Here is a 26,000-nt window from a genome sequence, read left to right as displayed (position 1 = left end):
GGTTGCTGTCACCTACTGAATTGCCTGCACCCTAGCTAAGGAAACAGCTCAGGGTCAGAGGACAGGTAGGCATCCACGTTGGGCATACTCAGCAAGATGTGCGGGGAGCCGTGGGTTCCTTAACCTCATCCTGTATAATCGCTGCACGGTGTTTCTTAATATGGATGGACCATGATTTTTTAAAAAAGTTACTTGTGATTTTTACAATCATTATTTTTTTCAGTTGGCAGACCTTCCCAGTCCTCTGCTCTATATTCAGAGATTGACTTGAACACCCAACCAAAACAAACACCTGTCACGCCTTGTCTGGGAATTACAGGAAAAGCAGAAATGTACTGGAAAGGGAAAGGGGGATGGACTTTGAAAAGGATTCAGTTTCCTTCAGTCTTTATATCCTTTATATTACCAGCCATAGGTTTCTGAGCAAACGAATTCAACAGAAAACATTTTAGGGTCTCAAGTGAAACATTAAGCAACTTCAGAAAATGTAAAGGCTATAGAAAACATTATTTTATATATTTACGCATTTTCATGCCAGTCCCCTCAAAGCATATCTTGAAATCCTCTCCAGTCCCTACCCGCGAAATTTCCATCTCTAGGCAGCTGTCCTTCAGGGGTTTGAGGGCCCCTACACGGTGTTTCACTTCTCCGCTAGATGGGGTGAGCCTCCCGGCCCATAAGTGCGCGCGGGTGGGGGTGGGGAAGTCCGTGCCACTGCAAGCTTAGCGCCGGGCATCTCGCCCCCGGCGAGAAACAGCGCCCTGCGGAGTCTGCGCGGAGCGCTCCGGGGCGAACGGGTGTCGGACTCCCAACGGCCCGCAGAGCCTAGGCTTCGGACGAGGCCAGGATCAGCTCCCCCAGCAGCGCGGCCGTTTGCTCGGCTTCGGTGACCCGATAGCGGCGGTGAGTGTGCGGTCAGCAATGCGCTGTGAGCGCGGGCTCGGGGGCTTTGGCCCGGGGAGCCCTCCTCCAGCTGGATACCCCCCAGCTGAGGCCCGGCCTGCTCTCCCCCTTTTGGGGACTGGAGTCGGTGCTAAAATTCAGTCCCCCACCTTCCAACTAATCCTTCCAACACTTAACTGCACACCCCCAGCTAAACCGCTGCCCTTTGTAAATCCTAGTGTCTTCACTGGACATCTAAGCGACTTCACGCCCTACTCTCCCTTTTAAGAATTCAAAGGTAAAACACAAAATACCCATCACTCCAGGCTTATTTTTCTGCTCCTTTATCCTACTCACTCCCCTGCACCCCAAAAGTCTCAGTACTGAAGTTACCACTTTTCCCAAGCAAGTCATGCCCTTTACAGTTTTCTTGCCTCTGCACCTCACTAACCCCATCTTTTTGCCTAGAATACTCCCTGATTGGTTGGCAGGTAAAGGGACGCGCAGGGTCAGGCAGGTTAAGAAAGTTTATTAAGAGAAAGTCTATTTTATTAAGAGAAAGTCTATTGGGCTGAGCAAAGACAGCTACAGCCGGGCTGCGTGTCTAAAGGAGACTTGCAGCCCTGAAGGAGGGGGTGAGGGGGGTTTTATAGGGGCTGTGCTGACAGCATAGCCTTGTTTGAACAGAAAATGCTGACTGCCTGTAAGCCAGTAGCTGTTTTGTGGCGTTTTCTGTTATCGCAAGTTGGGCTCTATCTGTAGGTGCACGCTGTGGGGACAGAGTCCCAGAGGGCAGTTTCCAGGCTCTTGGCCTCACGTGAAAGGTGCTGGCCCGGGTAGTAGATGGCCGTAAGCTGTGGCTAATTGACCATCAGCTGTAACCAGTTAGCCAATTAGCCCCTGAAATAAATGCCGCAGCTGCGTTGGTTGGTCAGTGGGTTGGTTGGTCAGTGGGTTGGTCGGTCAGTGGGTTGGTCGGTCAGTGGGTTGGTTGTGTAAAAAATACATAAGTGTATTTTTTAAAGAGCCATACAGAAAGTCATAAAATTGAAAAGTACAGTTCTTCCTCTACTTCCTTCAGTCTTTCTTATTCACAGTGATCATTGTTAGTAATTTATCGTGTATCTTCCCTGGAAGGCTTTTAATGTATTTTATCAAATCTAAGCTATTACTCATTTTATGCAATTACATAAATGAAAATTACACATTGTATGTAAGAGCATAAAGGAAAAAAATGTGAGGAAAGAAAAAAATGTTGCCAATTAAACTTTTAAAAAATGTGCACCTTAGAATATATGAAATACCATGTATATGCATATATACACTTTTAAATGCTATGTACTGTAGGGTCGCAGTCCCAGAGAGCAGTTTCCAGGCTCTCGGCCTCACGTGGAAAGGTGCTGGCTTGGTATTAGATGGCCATCAGCTATAACTAGTTGGCTATCAGCTATAACCAGTTAGTCATTAGCCACTACTGTAACTGCCGTGGCTGTGCTGGCAAGGCAGTTGGTTGGCAGAGGAGCGGGCGGTGGATTGTGGATCGTGTGGATCCTGCTTCCTGTATCTCCAACCCAGCCGCCTGCGAGAATATAGTGGTATGACTGCCCAACTATGGCTCCGTTGGTGTTCCTTTTTGTCCTCACCATATCCTGCATTCTTATGCGGGGAGCAGGAGCTGAGACCCTGCATTACAGTACTATATGTATCTTGCTTTTTTTAATGTAACGATATGTGTTGGAGATCTTCCCATATCTTTATATATAGCTCTCCCTCATTCTTTTTATTGCTAATGTCTGCATTAAAATTTTATTGAACAGGGTATTACAGTCCAATTAATGGATTCTTTATTAAGGGACATTTTGGTTGTTTTCATGAAGTGTGTTTGTTTTCGCTATTACAAACACATTGAAGTGAACAACCAAACTTGTGTGTATGTATATGAACATACAAATGTATATGATATATGTGTATGTATATGATATATGTGTGTATATATATAGTAAGCTCATTTATATTTACTAAGAGTTTTCCATTTCTGCTATGTAATCTATTCAAAATTTTGCGATAGTTTTTAAGAATCCTTCCTTATAAACTAATGTAGTTGTATACATTTTCTAACTTAAAATTAAGTAGTTGCATCAGTCTTTGCAAGTGGTAACATGATATTTTATATTTAGGGTTCATTACATGCCACTTGGCACTTGAAACCCATGTAGAAAATGCATCTCAAATTATTTTGTTAGAGGAAGAATTCTCCAATTCCTCAAAGCAAAATCTCCCCAAAATGGTAGTGGTTATTTATTTATTCATTTTGAGAGTCTTAGATATATGATATGATTTACTTAAACATTTTTAAACCATACAAATTATTTAGGATTTATTTGTTTCTCAGTCATGATAGTGATTAATACCTAGTTACCAGTTTCCTTATATTCAGTGTTCACAGACTACTAACCGTAAAGACTATATTAACAAAATAAGAGCTTATGCTGTACTGAGCTTCCCTCATACCCTCAACAAATATATATGTTGGCACTCAATTAATAGAGCACAGATTGAACTCTTTACATAGAACATGTGCCCTGTGAGTAATAGTCTAATAAGTTCCAGAAATTCATTGTTGCTTTTTCTTTTCCTTATACAGATTTACATAAATTCCAAGGAAACTGAGCGAAGAAGAGGTGTATAGAGGTGGAAAGTATTTGTTTGTTAACATTTAAATATTTACCTGAATTGAGGCTATGGATTATGTTTTTAGATTACCATATGAGCAGAGCAACTCACAATGACCTCTTTCAGTGTATTTTATTATAAACCTGACAAATTCTTGTTTAGGAGATTTTCAAAAACTACCTAGTGCTGGGAAAAATAAGCACTAAGTAGAACTGGGCCTATTGCCTAACATGTTAACATTAAGAACCTGTGCTTGTATAAAAACCACGTTTTATTATTTATTATTTAAAGTAGCTTAACTGATTCTGAATTCTTGCTATATGTGGTCTTTTGGAAGAATAACTACAATGTGGCATAATCCTAATATATATTTTTTAAATTGGGGAATATTGGGGAAACAGTGTGTTTTTCCAGGTGCAGCTCAGCTCCAAGTCAAGTTGTTGTTTTCAATCTAGTTGTGGCGGGTGCAGCCCTTGTGGGAATCAAACTGATGACCTTGGTGTTATGAGCACTGTGCTCTAACCACTGAGCAAACCGCCCACCCACCGGTGGCTCAGCTCCAAGCTCAAGCCATTGTTTCTCACTGGTCCATGTGGGAATTGAACTGGCGACCCTGGTGTTATGATCACTGTGCTCTAAACACTGAGCCAACCGCCCCCCCACCCAGCTTCCCCCGCCACTAAATTCACCCCTGTTTGACTTCATAGCTTTCCATAGCTTTACCTCTTTACTTTTCTCTCTAGATTTCTTCCCTCCTTCTTATTGAATCCTACTTATCCTTCAAGGCCAATTTATGTCCAAATTCTCATGAAATCTTCTTTGTCTATTTTGTTCACACTAATTTTCCCTTCTCTAAATTCCTTTTCCAGCAGAACTCCACACTTGTACACCCTTGATTGATTGATTCATTGATATTACTTTATCTCCCCAATAAGATTGTGAATTCTTGAGGACAAGAGCCACATCTTGTTTTCTGACTCCCAAAGTGAGTATCATAGCCTTGGGCCTGTAATAACTACTCATGCCACTTCGAGTAGTGGCTGTGGCTGGGGTACAGAAACACAGGGAGAAGCTTTTCTTTTTTCTTCTCTTCCTACTCTCTTTATCTTCCTCCCAGCTCTCTTTCCTTTTTTTCTGTTCCCCTTTCCTTTTAATTTGCTTTCAATTCTCCTTCTCTAAGCCTATGGATTCAGCCTGACCTTAGTAACCATAGATATTGTTTAACCTAACTGGTTACATTCAGAACTAACTTAAGCATTTTTAGCTTTTAATACCCTTTCTTTAAAAGATTACAAATAGCTATTTGAGCAAAGGGGGAAACTGGGGCCTATAGATGGGTAACAGTTCCTGAGTGCCTAAATGATTCTTTTACCTTTCTTTTGTTTAATTTCGAAATCTGCCCTCTCCACCGTAGGTTGGAGGGGGAAGTTTTCACAGCTAAAACCTCCAGATAGACTGTCAGTAAATTGGTCATTTCCTTACTGCAGTGTTTATCATGTTTTCTTTTTCTTAAATAGCATTTTAAAATTGAGAAACATTTCACTAACATAAAATTCACATTAAAGTGTACACACTTCAGTAGTTTTTATTATATCCTCTGTTGTGCAGCCATAACCACTTTCTAATTCCAGAACATTTCCATCACCCGAAATAGAAAGAAACCCATGCATATTAGCAGTTAGGCCCAATTCTTCCTTCCCCCAACCTGTTGGCAACCACTGATCTACATCCTGTCTCTATGGATTTGCCTTTTCTGGACATTTTATGTAAATAGACCCATACAATATGCGGCCTTTTACATCTGGCTTCTTTCACTTTGATGTTTACAAGGTTCATCCACACTGTAGCACGTAATAGTCCTTCATTCCTTCTGATGACTGAATAATATTCCATTGTATGAATATGTCACATTTTGTTTATCCGTTCATCACCTAATTGGACATTTGTGTTGTTTTCACTTCTTGGCTATTAAGAACAATGCTGCTATGAACATTTGTGTACAAATTTTTGTGTGAACATATGTTATCCATTCTCTTGGGTGGAATTGGTAGTAGAATTCCAGCTAGGAGAGGAATTACTGAGTCATATGGTAATATATACATATATACTGGGGGTGCCAAAAAGCTTTTTGAAATTTCCATACTGTTTTCCCCAGAGGCTGCACTATTTTACATTCCCACCAGCAATGTATGAAGACTTAAATTTCTTTACATCCTGCCAACACTTTTTTTTTGTCTTTTTAAAAATATATAGTCATCCTAGTGGGTGTTAAAAGCTATCTCATTGTGGTTTGATTTGCGTTTCCCAATGGCTAATGATGTTGAACATATTTACATGTGCTTGATGGCCATTTTTAGGTCTTCTTTCGGAAATATATATTTTGATTCTTTGCCCATTTTAAATTGGATTGTCTTTTTATTGTTGAGTTGTAAGAGTTCTTTATATATTCTGGATACTAGATCCTTATCAAATCTATAACTTGCAATTTTTTTCTCCCATTCTGTGGGTTGTCTTTTCACTTTCTTGATAGTGTCGTTGATAAAAGTTTTTAACTTTGATAAAGTTTACTTACTTTTTCTCTGATTGTTTGTGGCTTTTGGTGTCATACAAAAAGACATTCCTTAATCCAAGATTTGGGCACGTCTGCCTAATCCAAGGTCACAGAGATTTTCACTTATGTTTCCTTCTAAAAGCTTTATAGTTATCACTGTTATATTTAGATCTTTCATCCATTTTGAGTTAATTTTTGAGTTAAAATATGATATGAGATAGAGATCCAAATTCATTTTTTTAAAATGAGCATCCATATGTTTTTCCAGTTGTCCCAGTACTAATTGTTGGAAAAGACTATTATTTCCCAATTCATCTGTCTTACCACCCTTGTAAAAATCAATAGACTATAAATGTATGATTTTATTTCTAGCCTCTCAAATCTGTTCCATTGTTCTACATGTCTATACTTATGCCATTATCACATTGTCTTGATATAACCTGTAGTAAGTTTTGAAATTGGTAAGGGTGAGTCCTTTAGCTGGTTGTTTATTTTTAAAAGAAGTGAAACCCATTGTGAGGACAGAGCCCCAGAGAGTATTTTCCAGGCTCTCAGCCTGACATGGAAAGGTGCTGGCTCGGGTAATAGATGGTCATCAGCTGTGACGAGTCGGCCATCGGCTGTTGCCGGTTAGCCATTAGCCGCTGATGTAACTACCGTGGCTACGCTAGCAAGCGTGGAGTGTGGCGGAGTGTAGCGAGAGTATAGTGGTGTGGCTCCCCTACCTATGGCTCCGTGGGTGTTCCTTTTTGGCCTCACCATAGCCTGCGTTCTTGTGTGGGGAGTGGGACCAGAGACCCCACATGACACCCTGTATGACACCCATCATCTTAGCAGAACATAAATGTTTAAAGAAGGAAATAAATTAGATTTATTAGTGTTGGAAAAAATGCTCAAAGTATATATAGTTTGTCGAATATATATGTTGAATATTAAATATATATGTATATACTGGGGGTGCCAAAAAATGTATACACATGACTTGTATTCATCTTTTGTTATCGGTATATATTGAGTATTATAATTTTAATACAGCTTTTTCCTTTCTTAAAATGTGTATATGTTTCTTGGTATCCTCTGTATATATACATATACATGCATATATACATATACATTCATATATATGTATATATGTGTATACCAGGTCAATTAAGTTCATGAACTCATCCTAGACAAAGTGCTACATACCTCATTGCTGAATATCACTACCGTCACCTTCGAAGTACTCCCCTTGGGAAGCTATGCACTGATGCCAGCACCTAGTCCACCCTTCAAAGCATTTTGGAACTCTTTTTCTGGAATGGCCATCAGAGCTGTCGCCGGATTACACTTGATGTCCTGAATGTCATCAAAATGTTTTCCTTTCAATATTTCCTTTATCTTTGGGGAAAGAAAGAAGTCATTGGGGGCCAGATCAGGTGAGTAGGGAGGGTGTTCCAATACAGTTATTTTTTTACTGGCTAAAAACTCGCTCACAGACTGTGCTGTATGAGCTGGTGCATTGTGATGCAAGAGCCATGAATTGTTGGTGAAAAGTTCAGGTCATCTAACTTTTTCATGCAGCCTTTTCAGCACTCCCAAATAGTAAACTTGGGTAACTGCTTGTCCAGTTGGTACAAATTCATAATGAATAATCCCTCTGAAATAAAAAAAAAAGGTTAGTAACATCGGTGCAACAAATTCATGAACTTAATTGTCCGACCTACGAAATGTGTGTGTGTGTGTTTTTATTTATCAAGCACAGTTATATATCTCACTAAGCACAGAACCTGGCATATAATTGTTGGCAATTAATATTACTTTCCGAATCTCTTTCATGGAACTCGTATATATCCTATCAAGACTTAAGTGACAGCTCCTCGGTAGAGATTTCCCTTCCACATTTTCTCCTCTGATACTACAGATTCTTGTACACAGTTTGGCTGGTTCTGACATAACTATAAGTGTTGGTATGTTTGCCTTTCGTGTTAGGCTGGGACCTCCTTGCCAATGCCTAGAGGTGAGAAACAGTGCTTGTTTCTGGAACTACTCGAGCTGCTGTGATTGCAGGCAGCACAGAGTGCACCGGCAATAAAAGAAACTGGAGTGATTTGAACTGAGTCAGGAAAGCCCTGGAGAACACAAGAGTTTGTATTTGGTACCCAGAGGAGGACTTTAAATAGGGCAGTGATGTGGTATGATCTGAGGTGGAGAAAGAGCATTCTCGGCTGTGTACTTGAGTAAGACCTGTAACTTCTCTGGATCTTAATTTCATTATCAGTAAAAAGGGAGAATTGAACTTAGGATTTCTAAGATGTTTTTTCTTCTGAAATTTTGCACCATGAGTCTCAACTATCTCGAGTCTTCAGGAATGAATTGTGTTGGATAATAATATTTTCTGAAAATTTAATATGCCAACACTTAAAAAATAGCAATTTTTAGATGAAATACTCATTAGGATTTATTGCATACTTCTCTGATTTCTTAAACAAAATATCATGATTCCGTTTTAACTTTTGCTTGATGGCTTAAATAACAGTGGCTCTGTAGTGGCTTAAGTAACTGTGTGGCTCAAGAAAGAGCACTGGTTGCCTGCAGAAAAGCTCTCCAGTTCTCTTGAGCTCAATCAGTACATGTGTTTTACCATTATACTCATATAGAAATTAAATTTTACTTTGGTTTCAGAAACCAGACAACCATGGCTACTGATATCCTCTGAGAGAAGTCACAATTTTCTTCCTGAATAAAGTTAATTGTTTTGCAGAATTCAAAAGCATGAATTTGGGCAGAGTGACAGACAGTTGATATAACTTCACTAAGTTGTATCATTATCCTTTTTCATGAGTTATCATAATAGATAGCATAACCAACTCTAGGCCAATTTCAAGTGTAAGAATGTAAGGCACACACAACTCTTGGGTATTGCAGATTGTTGTGTCCAATAATAATTTAGAGACATTTAATTAGTTCTTTTCTAAGCAAATTCACTCACATGTGAAGAGGACAGACTTTAGATTGTGGCCAAGGAACAAAGACAAACACCAACACTTATAAAAGAGAGAGGCGATGGCCGGCCCGGTGGCTCAGGCAGTTAGAGCTCCATGCTCCTAACTCCGAAGGCTGCCGGTTTGATTCCCATGGGCCAGTGGGCTCTCAACCACAAGGTTGCCGGTTCAACTCCTCGAGTCCCGCAAGGGATGGTGGGCTCCGCTCCCTGCAACTAATATTGAACACGGCACCTTGAGCTGAGCTGCCCCCGGATGGCTCAGTTGGTTGGAGCATGGGCTCTCAACCACAAGGTTGCCAGTTCAATTCCTCGAGTACCGCAAGGGATGGTGGGCAGTGCCCCCTGCAACTCAAATTGAACACGGCACCTTGAGCTGAGCTGCGGCTGAACTCCCGGATGGCTCAGTTAGTTGGTTGGAGTGCCTCCTCTCAACCACTAGGTTGTTGGTTCGACTTCCGCAAGGGATGGTGGGCCGTGCCCCCTGCAACTGGCAACAGCAACTGGACCTGGAGCTGAGCTGTGCCCTCCACAACTAAGACTGAAAGGACAACAACCTGAAGCTGAATGGCACCCTCCACAACTAAGATTGAAAGGACAACAACTTGACTTGGAAAAAAGGCCTGGAAGTACACACTGTTCCCCAATAAAGTCCTGTTCCCCTTCCCCAATTAAAAAAAAAAAAAAAAAAGAAAGAAAAAGAGAGAGGAGAGAGGGATGAGAAAAAAATGCCTGCAGTTTGGGAACAATGATTCCTGTTTGCACATCTTGGTTAGTGGGCAGCTAAAAGATAAGTCACATTGGGTATTTCTGTTCTTGAGTAGGCCAATTTGGGATATCAGAGAAAACAATTGAGCTGTGTATGGGTTCTTTGGAAAACCTGGAGAGGGCAGCTGCAAGGTGCAGGTTACATGCGTGCTCCGTGTCTCATGGAGGGCTGCTGGTGTCCCCCCTAAGAAGTACCATTTTACTTAGACTAAGTCTGCATCAGTGTTCTCAGAATTTCTCACTAGAAAGCCTCTTTACTTCTTTTGTACTATGTGCTTTGAAATTTATTGTTTCGTTCTTCAAGTTATTCTGGTTTCTGGATCTTAGCCATATCCTGAAAACTTGTTTATTTTGATGGAGGCTTCATTATTGTCCTACAATGTGTTTTTTTTCTGTAACTCACATTTTCTCCCGTTCCACAGGTGCCCCCTAATTTTCCTGGTTATGTGCTCATGATAACTTTCAAACTCCTTTATAATTAGAGTTTTTCTGATTGGGTGGGTTGGATTTACACTTTATATGATACCATTGTTTCAATATATAGTCTCAATCACCTTTTAGCATGAATTTTATGTTTAGACTTGGGATATTTATTTTGGTTGCTAAGAGGACATATTATGCTTTTGCTAGGTTCTTGGTTATGCTCATAAAAATGAGATGGCTAGATAGTTGAGTGTCTGATTGGTGAATTGTATTGTATCACAGCATTCTTCCAAACAAGGAACATTTCAGTCTATGTAGTTCTTTGCTTGGTTTCTTGAATGAGTCAGTATCCAAGAAATACGTGGTGGTCACCAGTCTGTCCTCTAATACAGTGGCTCTCAATCTTTTCCAGTCCTTACAAACCTGAGGACACGTGCCCTCTCATCAGTTGCAGTGGTTACTATGACAGGGATGAATGTGGAGCAAAAGTCGCCTAGTGTCATATCATAATCAGGAGGAGCTCTTATAGTTTGACAAAGCCCCCAGGTGTGTGTGTGTGTGTGTGTGTGTGTGTGTCCGTCCGTGTCCCCCTTAAAAAAACCATCTCTCTAGTCCTGTAAACTTAGCTTCTTTAGATAACATAGTAAGGGAGAAATAGATGATTACGCTACCTGTTTAGCTTCAAGGAGAGGAATAAATGAAAACGTTTAATGAAAACGTTACTGTACAGTTTTTTAAAAGAAAATCTTATGATTCTAGGTTTTGAAACTTAAGGTGCCCTGCAGGAGGAAAGAACAGTTAACATGAGCACAGAAGAAGGTGACCTACCCCCTCCAGAAGAAGTTCCTCCCTCTCCAGGAGAGGCAGCCCCTCCGGGCTCAGAAGATACTGATCCGAGAGAGCAGGCTTACCCGCCTCCGGAAGAAGAGGCTCCGCCACCGGAAGAGCCGCGGACTGAAGAGGCACCGCCGGAAGACGCCGCAAGAGAGGCAGTCTCTGGAGAACATGGGTTCCCTGTTTCTGAAAAAGGTCCTGCTCCTTCCGCAGGTGATATTCTGAATCTCATTCCGTCTGATGAAAGTATGATTCTTCCAGGCAATGATGAGCTGGAGGCGTATAGAGTTCGCCCAAGGCCTATGCCCCGACTGGGTCAGTCAGTGATTTCTGAAATGTTTTCTCAGCCTTCCACTAGGTCGTCCAAATTTCGCCGAAGTATGAGCGTCATTCCAAATCTACAGGAAACAATAAAAGAGAAACAGGTTTTGCTTCTAATAAGATTTTTCATATATGTTACTTTTATGTCAAATGAAATATTTTGGTAGTGTTCTTCATGGTTACATTTTTACACTGATTTTTATTCTTTAGGCAAGATTTAGAGAAGCAAGGGAAGGCCGGAAACTGAAAATTGAACCTTCATACAAATATATATTTGAAATTCTATCAGAAATCCTTGGCCTGGACTTAGTAGCTATTGAAGAATTAATTTTGGATTGCCCATCTGTAAGTTTGTCTTATCATTATTATTTTTCTTATGGTGAAACATTTTTATACTTAGAATTTCCTAGATGGACTCAATTTAGATAATTCCAATTTTGTTGGCAACTTCCAAAGCATCAAACATATGCCAGTCAATGTCAACATATGCCAGTCAAACATATGCCCTCTTCTCTCCATCAGGCCTGATCAGGGCGCTGACCTTGGCCACGTCAGTGTCATGGAGCGTCTTCACAGCCTGTTTGATCTGGTGCTTGGTGGCCTTGACATCCACAATGAACACACGTGTGTTGTCCTTTATCTTCTTCATGGCTGACTTGGTAGTTAGCGGAACTTAATGATGGCATAGTGGTCAAGCTGGTTTCTCCTGGGGGCGCTCCTCTGAGGGTATTGGGGCTGCCTTCAGAGCCGCAGTGTCTTGGGCCTTCGGAAGGTGGGTGACAGGCTGATCTTTTTTTTTTTTGGTGGCTTTGGACACCTTTCAGCACTGCTTTCTTTGTTTTCAAAGCCTTTGCTTTGGCTTCAGCTTTGGGAGGGGCAGGGGCTTCCTTCTTTGCTTTCAGCGCCATCTTCATGAGAAATGTTATTATTTTTAAATTGATCTTCGAGAAGTGATTGATTTAAGAAACTGGGTTCATTATCATGAACAAAACATTTAGAGAAGGCTGGAATTTTACTGACTAGAGAAACTTTATTTTATATATTGATATTATTGCCAGTTGAATGATATTTCTCATTAGGTCTACTGTTGAGGAGGAAGGAAAGAGAAGAGTCAGAAACTAGAATTTGACTAAAATTCTAACTCAAAATGGCTTTAGAACTTAGAGGGAGAGTCATGCACACGTAGAGTCATATTTTAAAAGAACAGGGTGTATGCACTGCATATGCAGATCATTTCGCTAGAGAAACAAACGGCATAAATATGAGCTGGGGAACAGTGACTAGTGCATGAGTATAGTAGAAAACAACGAGGTGATTACCATATATTTCAGCATGACAGTTCTAGATTATGCCTACTTTCCTGGCCTAATTATTAACAGTCCCTCTTTTCACTGCTAAAAGGGTCCCCGTTAGGGATGATAAATTTATATGGCCACCTCAATGATAGTAATGTATAAGCTGTGACTTTCCTAGCAGCTCTCAGAAGCAGCATCATAGCTTCCTTCCTGGTAGCTCTGGTTCTAAATTGATTTTCAATAGAATTACTACTAATAATTAAATTAACTGCTACTAATAAAAAGCTGCTTGAACTTTTTATCGACTATCAGACTGGACTGGCTAGACCCCCAGCAAGATGTATGCTGGTGGTGAGCCGATTGTCTCACTGAATGCACTGGTGAGAGAGTTGGGTGGTGGGTGACATTGGGTTGAAGTTGTCATCATTAGGGTCCATACCCTTGCTTTTACAGGGACCAGTAAACTTGGGTAAAACTCATAAGCTTGTACTAGGAGCCACGATTCTATGGAATGGTTCCTAAAAGAGCCTCTCCCTTGCTTGTGCTGCCAAATTCTGGAGAGTTGTCTGCCCTTTATTTTTTCCAGGACCTTTATAAAACTATAACTGGAAATTCCCTAACAATATGAATGGGATTACTCATTTTCCCGCTCCCTTAGTATGTTACATGAGATGGTAATGTGATCGATGCAGAAATCAATACCTTTGAGCTATTTTAATGGCAAAGGATAGAAAAATGCATGGAGATGTGTACATAAAATGAGGTGCCACACAAACTACTGGGAGGAGGGTATGATTTCCTGGATCACCACAGTTCCCTGTGGGAATGTACAGGGAATGTACAGGCTTCATGGGCGTGCATGCTGGGTAGTTATATAGGCATCTGTGTTGAAGGGCCCTGCTCTTGGTTTAGTGATCTCCTGTTGTCATCTTAATTCTTAATGATTTTTTAACAGCCACTCTTCCATTTTCATTTTGCACTGGACCCCACAAATTCTCTAGCCTGTTTGGACTGTGGATGATAACCATCCATTCAGCAAGAGGATTCTTTGTTGTTCTCAAGGTCTTTTTTTTTTTTTTACTCTCCTGGCATTCCTGCACTATTTGGGCTCCTCTGGCAACTCTGGTTATGTGTTTACCTATTCTCCTAGTAGAAGAAAGTGGTACAAAACAACCCTGTACACATCCCTGAGCAGATGACTATGAGATAAAGGAAAGGCCAATTTCTAAAAACGTGTTTCTCAGTAGGCCCAGGCTTCTGGCCTGTCCCAAGGACCATTCCTGCACTTGGTAAGGGAGAAAACTAGTTAGGTGATCAACCCTGTTTCACCTAAAAATGGCTAGGCCATAAATTTGACTGACCCCACAGTTGGAATCCCAGCATCTCTGCAAAGGGTTTAGGCATGGACGTTGGGCCTGGCTAGTGCCTCCAGAGGAGGACAGCTGCCAGGACTAAGTCAGGGAGATGGGTGCCTGAGAGCTGGCTCATCCTTAAATATTTGCCACCTGGTTTTCTGGACTGGCGGTCTGTGCTTGGAGGAAGTTTTTCTCACTGGCTAGCATGCTGGCCAGGAAGTGACAGTGCCATTTGCCTGCAAATCCATTTGTCATTCCATATGTCTCAGGCTTTGGATCTATGTGGTTAGCTTCTTCCATTAAGGCCACACACTGCTTAGGATGTAAGGGATGGGACATCTAGATCTTGAGGGAAGAATCAAGCGAGGAAAGGTGTTTCCTTAAGAGTTGTTTGTGAATTGCAAAGCCACAGTGGAGGGAAAATAGTAGAGCCAGGAGGGAAACCAATGTCAAAATTTGGGAGAGATTACAGTGCTTATTTGATTGAAGAGAAATGGCAAGGACATAGAGTAATTGGCATCCGGATTTGTGGACAGGTGCAATAAGGAACACGGGGTGGCATGGTTTGTTGTGGTGGTTTAGGAAACTGGGTATATGATAAAGTTTTCCCTTTTGTGAAGCCTGGTGTACAATCCAAAGCAAAAACAGTTTACTGAAGGCACCGCAAAGCAGTAGTCAGCAGAGGGTATGATGGTTATTTTGTTTGCCTTCAGATCCATTCTCCATTCTGCCCCACCCTTCTCTGTGCCCTGGAAGGCTGTCCTCTCTAGAATCCCTCTCCTGTGCTCCCTTGCTCTCTGGCTTCCAAGTGACTCAGCCACTGGGAGGCACCAGCAGGAGACTGGAAGGTGGAAGGGGAGAGAAGTCCGACCCCTCTCCACTTGGCCTTGTTTCTGGCCACAGTCGGTCGCGTCCTCCTGTAACTACAGCTCCCCCCGGGCAGTCCCTCTGCCACAGCTCCAGTTCTCAGCCTGCTTCCAGTGCCACCACTCTCCCCCTCCCCCACTGTTTCAGGCTTTGGGGTGGTACTGCTTTCCTCTTCCTAGTCCTGTTGTTGTTGCTAGTGCCACAACTTTGCTTGACCCTGCTGTGGCGTCTAGAAGTAGCCTCTTTGTTACAAAATTTCTTCGAAAACCCTTTTGTTGGGACTCCTTTTCTTCACAGGACCTTGACTATAACAGGTTACTACCACATTAGCTTGCATGCTTCTGCCGCTTCCAGTTTGGCTGTTCCTTTCATTCAGCACTCCTCAAGAGAGTCACAGATGTTGCTTTCCTGACTTACGTGACAGTGTTTTCCAAAGTCAAGGTAGCAACAGTAGTGTCGTGCGGGAGACCCTGCTTGCTGCGCCATTTGTCGTGCACGGAGGCCTTCTCGCCGCGCCATCTCTCAGGCGGGGTGGCCTGTGGGGTCTCTGCTCCCGCTCCCCACACAAGAACGCAGGATATGGTGAGGCCGAAAAGGAACACCCACGGAGCCATAGGTAGGGGAGTCATACCACTATGGTCTCACTGGAGGCTGGGTTCACTGGACGTGCGACCTGCCGTCCGCCTTTCCGCCAACCAACCGACCGACGACTCTCCTCCACTCTCTCGACTCTGTTCCTCTCTCGGCTCTCCTCTTCCACTCTCTTCGGCTCTGCTCGGCTCTGCTCGGCAATCCTTCGTGGCCGCAGCAGTTATACCAGCGGCCAATTGGCTAACAGGCCACAGCCGACGGCCAATCATCCACAGCAGACGGCCATCCACCACCTGAGCCAGCACCCTTCCACGTGAGGCCGAGAGCCTGTAAACTACTCTCTGGGGCTCTGTCCCCACAAGTAGGTTCTGTGGAAAGAGCACAGACCTGGAGGCCCCGGGCTGGTGTCCAGTTCTGAGCTCTGCACTGTGGTTTTGTGTTCTTAGTCCTTCATTCAACTTCTTTTTAGCTTTGGTTTTCTCTTTGGCAAGAGGGGCATAATGCCTCCTTACCTGGTGCAAGGTGTGGTGATGCTCAGAAGAACTATTTGTAAAACCTTACATATTATAAGTGAATTTTTAATCCACAGTCAGGATTTTGGCCCATGACATTTCCTCTGCTGACCTCAGGAGTACAGTGTGTCAAAAAAATGGGAATTCATTGCATTTGATATTGCAATGTCTTTTGATCACAGTCTCCTGCTCTAATTTTGAGTGTTTGGATGCTTTCAAAGCCGATGCATCATAAATATCAGACACAGCAAGAAAGTATTTACGGAACTGGGCAAGAATAGCTGTACTGACAGCTTTTGTAGCTTTCTGGTGACAACCTGAAATAATTGTATAGGAGAGTCAAGTTTATGTGAGATGGAAGAGTAGAAAATTCAGGGTTAGAATTTTGCACGTCCCTGTGGCTCTGTTTCATCTCCTAGGTGGTGATTCCCACACGGGTCTGGTCCCACCAGCATCAGCATCACCTGCAACCTTTTTGAAATGCAAATCCTCAGACCCAGCAGTGTGTATTTTTAAAAAGCTCCCTAGGTGCTTCTCAAGTTTGAGAACCATTGTGCTAGGGGGCGAGTCTTTGCCAGACCTGGGATACTTCCCACCGTCGTCAGTAAGTAAAGAGAAACCCACACTGTATGAAATCAGTGGGACTAGGTGAAGCCGGTTCACAAAGTTTATATTTCCCAAATGAGGTAGGAGGGTTTTTAGTTTTCTATTAGGTTGGTGCAAAAGTGCTAATTGCGGTTTAAAAGGTTAAAAATAATTGCAAAAACCGCAGTTACTTTTGCACCAACCTAGTACTTACTAAGGTACTGTGCTGCCTTGTAAATAAATAAGAACTTCATGCTCAAAAATATGGAATACTCATTATAATAATTTGTTTTTATATTAGTTTGGCTATAATATGGGTCAAATTACAATTGCTAAAAACATAACTCGTCAAATAATTGCTCAAACAAAACAGTTGGTTAATAAGGCAAGTTTTCTGTTCCCCAAGCCAGCTTTTAAGAATGATTTTTCTTAACAATAATTCTTTCTATACACTCCAGTTGGACTAACCCATTTACTTCTTTAAGATTCTGTGAGGAGGATCATGTAAGTTGCTACCTGCTTACATAGATAGGTTCTTTTTTTTTTTTTTTTTTAAAGATTTTATTGGGGAACAGTGTGCACTTCCAGGACTTTTCTCCAAGTCAACTTGTTGTCCTTTCAGTCTTAGTTGTGGAGGGTTCTGTTCAGCTTCAAGTTGTTGTTCTTTCAGTCTTAGTTGTGGAGGGTGCAGCTCAGCTCCAGGTCCATAGTTGCCGTTTCTAGTTGCAGGGGGCACAGCCCACCATCCCTTGCGGGAGTCGAGTAATTGAACTGGCAACCTTGTGGTTGAGAGCCCGGCTCCAACCAACAACTGAGCCATCCGGGAGGCAGCTCAACTCAAGGTGCCGTGTTCAATCTTAGTTGCAGGGGGCAGAGCCCACCATCCCTTGCGGGACTCGAGGGATTGAACTGGCAACCTTGTGGTTGAGAGCCCACTGGCCCATGTGGGAATCGAACCGGCAGCCTTCGGAGTTAGGAGCATGGAGCTCTAACCGCCTGAGCCACCGGGCCGGCCCCCATAGGTAGGTTCTTAATGTACGTTTTGAAGTACAATTCACGCTGTGTTCCACGTAATTTTGGAGTTAAATTAGTTCGGATTCTAATCCTGCCTCTGATGCGCCTGTCACTTTGTATGTTGAATAAACTGTTTGAGCCTCATTTTTTTTTTTTTTTTAATCTACAAAGTGATGAAGATTAAGGTATGTAAAATGGCAAGCACAGGTCCTGGTTCATTTTATGAAAGTTCCTATTTATTGATCCTCATTTTCTCTTTTATATAACAGGTGGAACCATTTGTATATTTTTTTATGAAAGATGGTTGTAAGACATTGAAATTACTGTACCAGGAAGGAGATGCACCTGGTGTAGGTAAGAATGTTCTCGGGGTAATGTGCTAGCTATGAGTTAATAAATGTTAAAGTGCAGTATGTCTCCTCTCTTATACAATCATATATTTATAAAGAAAATTTACCAGAAGCTTACATGTGGAGAAAATAGCATTTTAAAAACAATATATTTTCAGCCTAAATATATATTTCAGGCATTACTATCATGATTTAAGGAGCAATCATCCCGGGGGATATACATTGTCACTAGAATTTAATTGGGTTTTCCCTGAAAGAGGTGGAGCCATTTTGTACACACATTTTCAGATGACTAGAAATAGTCGTGAAACCACCAAAGAACTCAGCAGTTGCTCCCTGTGGTTCTGTCCTGGGTCAGCATCTATGTCTGCTGCAGCTGTCAGTTTCCTTCCTCACTGTTCACATTATTCCTAAAATAATTAACACTTTACCAGGTCATGAAACCTTTATCTTAATAATTAGGTGAATGGACCATCCTTTCCGTCTTAGACACCTTATCTTCTAAATCTTGTGGATTTTATCTTCAGTGTGTCCCCTCCTATTGGTCTTTTCTTGCTTTCCTCCTCTGCTGCCTTTAGGCTGGGCCCGTATTTCATACCTGCCCTAGTATTCCAGATTGGAAACCATATCTCCGTTACCAGATTCCCCCTCTGAAGTTCACACTACTCCTGCTGAGTAGATCTTTCATTGTGCTGCTAATTATTGGGTCGTGTCCAACCCCTCTTTATCTGCTAAGGCCCATAGTAACCTGGACACACAGTACTGGTTTAGTCTGATTTCCTCTTCTTCGAGATGTGAATCTGCTACTCCCGTTAAGCCAGTCCCTTCATTGTTTTCGCTATATACCAGAATCATTTCAGTGCACTTTCCTCCGCCCTCCCAACTCTCAAAATGCCTTTCTTCTCTCCACTCAGCCAAATCCTGCCCTTATTCCCGATCACGTTATGCATTCTCTTCTCAGAGCTTTCCCAGAGTGTTCCAAACCCAAACGTCGCTGTTCTCCAAGCCTGTCTCATTTAAAGCCTGTGTCGCAAAATACAGCACTCGATTACATTCTTCTGTTTTCGTCTAATTGTTTAATATATATGTCTTTCTTCCCCAGTACATAGGTAAGCTCATAAGTTGTGACTAGATCTGCTCTGTGGATTTTCTGTCTCTTACAATTCTTATCCTGGGGCATTACTGTATGGTCCATATTTTCATTACTCATTAAAAATGACAATACCTAAAAATTATAGAAAGATAGAAAATATCTATAATTAAAAATAAAAACTACCCACATTCCCACTCATTTGGAATAAGCACTATTAACTCTTTGATGAATACACACACACACATTAGAATGTACATGTAGAGTGTGTGTATATACATATGTAGTCATATATAGTTGTATATATATAGAGTTGGGTATATAACGTGTAGACTTGGATCCCATTTTGATATCTATACATTACAAAATGGGATCCAATTCTACATATTCAATGGTGGCTTTTAAAATTTGATACTATTCTCTTCATGCCACTAGATACATTTTTAGAATCAAATTTTAAACAGTTGCATTGTATTTCATTAGGCTAATGTAACATTAATTTCAAAAATCATCTCCTGTTACTGGAATTTAGGTTGTTTACAACTTCTTGCTCCTTTAAACAATGCCTCAATGAAGTCATTGAAGCCAATTTTATGTGGATTAGGAATTCTTTTCAGGAAGAAGTCTCAGAAGGGGAATTTCCAGAAGAAAGAATATATGTATTTCAATCATTATTTTTGCTACCTACAAAGGTGATAACATTTATAAGCTTGGTAAATATTCCCCTGCATGTCTTTCTTATATATATGTGCTGACAGGTAAATCCCTATCATTTTAAAAATCCGATCATATATTTTATACTTGAATTGCTTTTTGTACTTGACAGTATAGCGGAGACATTTTCTGTCATTACATATAGATTTACCTCATTTAAAAAACGTACAGTATTCCATAGTATAGTTGCATTGTGATTTTTAGATATCATTTCCCTATTGGTGGATCTGTCAGCCAGGAAAATGTTCAGCTGTTAAGTCGTGGAAATCCTACTAGTGTCTTAAACAAGTAGAGGATCTATTTTTCTCTCATAACAAGGTAGGCAATGGCTAGCAATGGTTCAAATGCTCAGCAATGCCATCAGAAAACAGGTTCTATTTTCCTTTTTGTTCTGCCATTTTTAACATGTTGGCTTCTGTGTTGATGTTTGCCCCACATGATTTCAAGTTGAAGCTCTAGACATCACGTCCAGTTTCAAGGCACTTGTGGGAAAGGGCCTCACTAGTCACACCGCTCCCCTTTGTCAGGAAAGCCCAAACTTGTCTTACGTCTTATTGCCCAGAACTATGTCATATGTTTACCCCAGAGGCTAGGGAGGCTGAGAAAGCAGTTGTCTCCCTAGGAATGTAGACATTATTTAATGGGACAAAGTCAGGTTCTCTTATCAAGGAAAAAAGGGAGGGAGGATATTAAGGGTAGAGGTAACTCTCTGTGCCAACTTCCATGAACGATCATTTAAGCTCTTACTCTGTGTCAGGGTTCTTTGGCTGCAAGCAACAGAAATAGACTCTGGCTTATGTAAGAAAAAATTATGAAACTGTGAGTACTCACAGTATGAAACATACTGTGTTTGTTTGGGTATGTTTGGGTAGTTCACAAACTACCAATGCCTCTGGGAATCCTTCAGTGACTCCTCCGAGAAGATCCAGTCTCCTAATAAATATACTCATAGTGTGAGTATGTTTGGGTAGTTCACAAATTTTAGAATTAGTTGAGTATGTTTGGGTAGTTCACAAATTTTAGAATTGAACCACCAGGCCTTGGAAAGGACAGGAATAGAGCATTTCCATGAATTTCAGGACAGTTTTTTAGGATTCATCACTAGACTGACATCTCTCAAATCCTTTTTTATCTTTGTGTGTCTCCATTCAAGATTTACATTCTTGCAGAGAGTCTAAATAGTCTAGTTTTCAGGTGCCCATCAGTGAAGGGCTCTGAGACTGGTGTTTTCCAGAATCACAGGACAGAAGGAATCCCCAAACCTAAAGGAAGGAAGGCGGGATCCACAAAACGCTTTCGTGGTTTTGTGTTGGGAATTAAAAATTTCATATATCATATTTTAAATTGGTTATTGTTTCAAACAGAAAGACTTCCGATTTTTGCAAATTAATATTACAACCAGCCATCTAACAGAATTGTCATATTTTAAATAGTTTTTTTAAATTAAAGAAAGCTTTATAATTAAAGATCAATTTTTATTGAAATTAGTTCAAGGAAGAATTTAATATAAGTTGGGTGCTATGAGTATATTTATTAGGCGACTGGATCTTCTCGGAGGAGTCAGTGAAGGCTTCCCAGAGGCATTGCGTTTCAGCTGAGATCTGAAAGATAAGTTGAAATCAGGTAGGCCAGAGGTCAGGGGTGGGATAAGAGAAGTTTGTGTGAGGCCAGGCTAAAAGGAGCCAATGTGCAGAGCTCAGGGAAAGGAGCTAGAGTAGGCGGCAACTTAAGAATTCTAATTATTGACAAAAAATCAGACAAAAAAAAAATTTTATTCCGCAATCATATCAAAATCTTCTTACAATAAAGTAAAGCAAGAAGCAAAAGTATAAGATGCACAGTAATTTATCATATCTGATCATTTATGTGATCGTATGCTAAATTCTTGACTTTTGTTTTCAGAATGTGGTCGAATTATTGCTGGAGTACCCAAAGGGGCAAAAATGATGAGATTATATGTAGACAATGCAGCCCCGGAGAAACTGAAAGGACTGTGTATATTTTTTGTTCGCTGTCACAGTGATGCTGCTATAAATACTAAAAATATTCATGAAGTATGTTTACTTTTTTTCCCAGTACATAGTTAAATATTTTTCCAGCTTCATTGAGATATAATTGACATAAGTGTAAGGTTTATGATGTGTTGGTTTAATACACTTATATATTTAGAAATGATTATTACCACAGCATTTGCTAACCTCCATCACCTCACATAATTATCATTTTTTTTTGGCGATGACATTTGAGGTCTACTCTCTTAGCACCTTTCAACTATATAACCCAGTATTGTTAACTGTAATTACCATGCTGTATTGTAACCCAGTATTGTTAACTGTAATCACCATGCTGTACATTAGATCCCCAAACTTACTCATCTTACAACAACGTTTGAACCTTTCAACCAATGTTTTTTTTCATCCAAAATTCCGCAGAGGGTTAGTTCCATTGCTCTTTCCCTGGATTGACACAGTTTTCCTGATCCCCTTTTCAGAGACAGGGCAGCTTTCAACTCAGAAGTTTCTTTATGCAGAAGGCTCAGTTTCATTTCCCTCACATTGTGTAGGCTATAGGCCATATCTCTTTCCCTACCCAGAAATTAAAGCACCAGAGCAAATGTTTACTTGATGAACAAGCATGTGAATGGTTAAAATGGGGCAGAATATAAGTTTGTTGATTTTAGAACTCTAATATTCACAACCATTTAAGTTTTCCTAAGAGTTTATAAAATATATTGTCTATGCTTACTGTAATGTAAAATAGGTTATGATTTTCAGTTCTTTAATGGGATTAGCATATAAAATAATGTTTGAACACTGGCCTTTCAGGAAGTACTATTTACTGTCCTCGATGCATCAGAAGGACTCCTAATTGGGATTAGGAATATGCTGACAAAGATATTTTTGCCAGCTATCCTTGCAACAAATAATTGGGGTGCTTTAAACCAGTCCAAACAAGGAGAATCAGAAAAACATATTTTCGCTGAAACAATCAACAGATACCTTTCATTTTTAGATGGTAAGTATAAAATTTAACGTTTAATAAATTACTAAACATGAGCAAATTAACTATAAGATATGTTATTAATAATAGGCATTACAGAAAAAATTTCCATCTTAAAAGAAGATGTTAAGATATCAGACCATTAGAACCTCTTTCCAGAGATCTTTGCAGGAGTAAGATATGTTTTCATTTTTGTTTTCCATTATTACAGGAGGATTCTCTTCCTATATTATTTGTGAAAAATTTCACCATGTTTAAAAACATACGCTTTATTATAAACTCTCTTTTAAATATGTCATATTATTACATATTGTTAAAACAATTTTATTAACAAATCATCAAATAACCATCAAATGATCAGTTAGAATTATATATATTTCTATAAAGTGTTAAATCCCTAACATTTTAGTAATTATAGCTTAAAACCATGCAGTGAAATTTAACACATTGACATTAAACACTTCTTTTCAATATTATCTTTTCCCTTTTAGGTGCTAGAATAAGTATTGAGGGAACAGTTAAGTTAAAGAAGATAGACAACATTGATTTTTCCAAACTGCATACCTTTGAAGAAGTGACAGTTGCAGCTGGCAATTCAGAAACTGTTCGTCAGCTGGAGGATGCGCTGATGATATGGTACAAACAGATTGAACAGGTGAGCTAACTCACGTAATTTCATCAGATGTGAGTCATAGTTCTCATCTATTAATATGTCCTAGTCACTGCAATTTATCTCTAAAAATAAAGGGAAGAGGAGTCTCCTCCTAGATTCTGTTAAGAAACTCAGCCTATTCTTGACTCTGGTATAAAATCATTGTTTTCTATGTACCACTTAAAATCAGTTTTAAGATATTTATCACCTTAAGGAAGAAATCATAACTATATGGGTTGAGAATGAAATAATGAGGAATCAGGAATAGCAAGCATTTATCTCTAATACTTTATGTATTATTTATACTCTTCACGAACAAGAGAGGCAAAGGACACAATGAAGAGACTATAGCTACAATGCTAGGCACTAAATAAATACTTCTTAGTTGATCAATGGAAATGTCTGTGTTGACAAAGACGTTCAAACTAGTCTCATTCATATCAGTATTACTTTGGCCAAATAAATTTTTTCTAGCAGTAACAAAAGCAGTGATAGGAATGAGTTATATGTCAACATTCTGAGAGGTATCAACTTACATTATAAACACTGCCAAAAATCAGATAGTATGTAATTGCCCTAAACTGAAAGAGGACTCTAGGAGCCATCTCATACTGTGTTTCTCCGAAAATAAGACATAGCCAGACCATCAGCTCTAATGCATCTTTTGGAGCAATAATTAATATAAGATCCCATATTAATATATATCATATCATATATCATATCATACCCAGTCTTACATTATATTAAAATAAGACTGGGTCTTATATTAATTTTTGCTCCAAAAGACACATTAGAGCTAATGGTCCGGCTAGGTCTTATTTTTTGGGAAACATGGTAGATCTCTAGTTCATGAGCACAGGACAGTGGGACTAGAAAAGAAACTCTTCAGTTAAGTGAGTACTAGGGGAGAAAAATCTTGACCAAGTAAGAGAGGAATGCATTTCCAATTTTACTTCCATTAGAACTATGTTGGAAGGAGGAAGGTGCAATTGGAGTGGAAAAATTGGACGACTTTGGAAACTCCACCAGCCTAGAGTGCTGGCTACAGAATTTGCTTCCAGGTGTCAAGAGGTAATTGCCCACCAGAAAACTCCTGCAGCCACCTACTGTGCCCCTGGAGAATGGCGAGTTGTAACCCATGTGGAAATCAAGCTCTGTCCTACACAATGACTGAGGAGATCCTCTCCAGTTATTATGATTAATAATATAGATCTTTCACAAAAATGAGCAAACAAGAAAATAGTTTGACATAGGAGATTTAGCAACTTGAAATAAAGAAATCAAGTTGGGTAATTGCAGCAAATGGCCTCCAATTAAGCAGAATCAATGCAGGAAATGGGAGAAATCTTTAAAAAAATTACATGGAAAATAAACCTTGACCTCTAGTCATACACAAAAATTAATTCAAGATGGATTGTAGACATAATTATAAAAGCTAAAACTCAAAAAGAGACACATGAAACAACATGGATGAACCTCAAAAACATGTTGAATCAGAGAAGCCAATCTTTAAAAAGTAATGTAAAAAACAAAACATAAATGAAGCAGAACATAACACAAGACTATATTAATATCTTCTTAAGATACAAAATCCAGAAGCCATGAAAGAAAGCAACTGATAGATTTGGCTACATTAAAAAAAATTAGTAACTTATATAGCCAAAACCATCATAAACAAAGTTAGAAGATAAATGGTCTTCTGGGAGAAAATATTATCCACATGTATAACAAAGAATTAGTATCCATAATACATAAAGAACTTCTATAAGTCATTAAAAAATGGGCAATTCAGAGAAAAATAGGTCAAGGATACGAATAGTTTTATTCAAGGAAAGTACATGCAGATGTTTGACTTGGGGAAAAAGGGGGGGTTTAGGAGTAACATGGTACTTTGAACTATTTCATGGGATTTCATGTGAAATGAAACTTGTACTGTATGACCCTAGAAGGCAGAAGTAAGACTGGAGAGTATGTGATGGTTATAAGGAGAGAGATGAAAATGGAATGTGCTACATCCCTAGAAGTATCCAGTTTGAGGCTGAATTACTATGAATCATGTTGTAACAGGAATCAAACATCAAAAGGGTTGTTTCATTTAAATTTTTAAATTTAAAGTTAATTTTTAAGATCCATTTTCATTTTTTAATTTGGAGATTCAAATTATATAGACTTTCAGCCATTCAAAAAGTTTAAATTATGTCTAGTATTTGCTATTTGCTATTTAAGGAGGTGGAGAAGCTTGTAATAAGATTAAGAAAGAATTCCATAAACCATGGTTAAAACTTTTTTATTATTATTACTTTTTATTTTACAATTACAGTTGACATTCAATATTTTATATTAATTTCAGGTGTACAGTATAGTGATTAGACGTTTATATAATTTACGAAGTGATCCCTGGTAAGTCAAGTACCCACCTGGTACTATACATAGTTATTACAATAGTATTGACTATATTGTACTATAGTCAATTGTACTTTGCATCCCTGTGACTATTTTGTAACTACCAATTTGTACTTCTTAATCCCTTTACCCTTTTT

At 39.9% G+C, this 26,000-nt stretch overlaps 1 protein-coding gene across 1 annotated transcript in view; it reads left to right on the top strand.

The window, feature by feature from the left end:
- Nucleotides 1–760: 760 nt before the first annotated feature.
- Nucleotides 761–26,000, top strand: part of DNAH8 (dynein axonemal heavy chain 8) — a 358,656-nt gene continuing 333,416 nt past the window's right edge. Inside the window, exons 1-7 of the mRNA XM_074332879.1 lie at nucleotides 761–903; nucleotides 11,040–11,539; nucleotides 11,646–11,780; nucleotides 17,924–18,008; nucleotides 21,711–21,862; nucleotides 22,634–22,823; nucleotides 23,300–23,463. Coding sequence (XP_074188980.1) covers nucleotides 11,084–11,539; nucleotides 11,646–11,780; nucleotides 17,924–18,008; nucleotides 21,711–21,862; nucleotides 22,634–22,823; nucleotides 23,300–23,463 — 1,182 coding nt within the window. The 5' untranslated portion in view covers nucleotides 761–903; nucleotides 11,040–11,083. The remainder of the gene's footprint in view (nucleotides 904–11,039; nucleotides 11,540–11,645; nucleotides 11,781–17,923; nucleotides 18,009–21,710; nucleotides 21,863–22,633; nucleotides 22,824–23,299; nucleotides 23,464–26,000) is intronic.

Source organism: Rhinolophus sinicus, linkage group LG05 (genome assembly GCF_036562045.2).
Source record: "Rhinolophus sinicus isolate RSC01 linkage group LG05, ASM3656204v1, whole genome shotgun sequence".
NCBI classification, from domain to species: Eukaryota; Metazoa; Chordata; class Mammalia; order Chiroptera; family Rhinolophidae; genus Rhinolophus; species Rhinolophus sinicus.
Note: the sequence above shows the minus strand (reverse complement) of the source record. Positions and strands in the feature narration are given on the sequence as shown.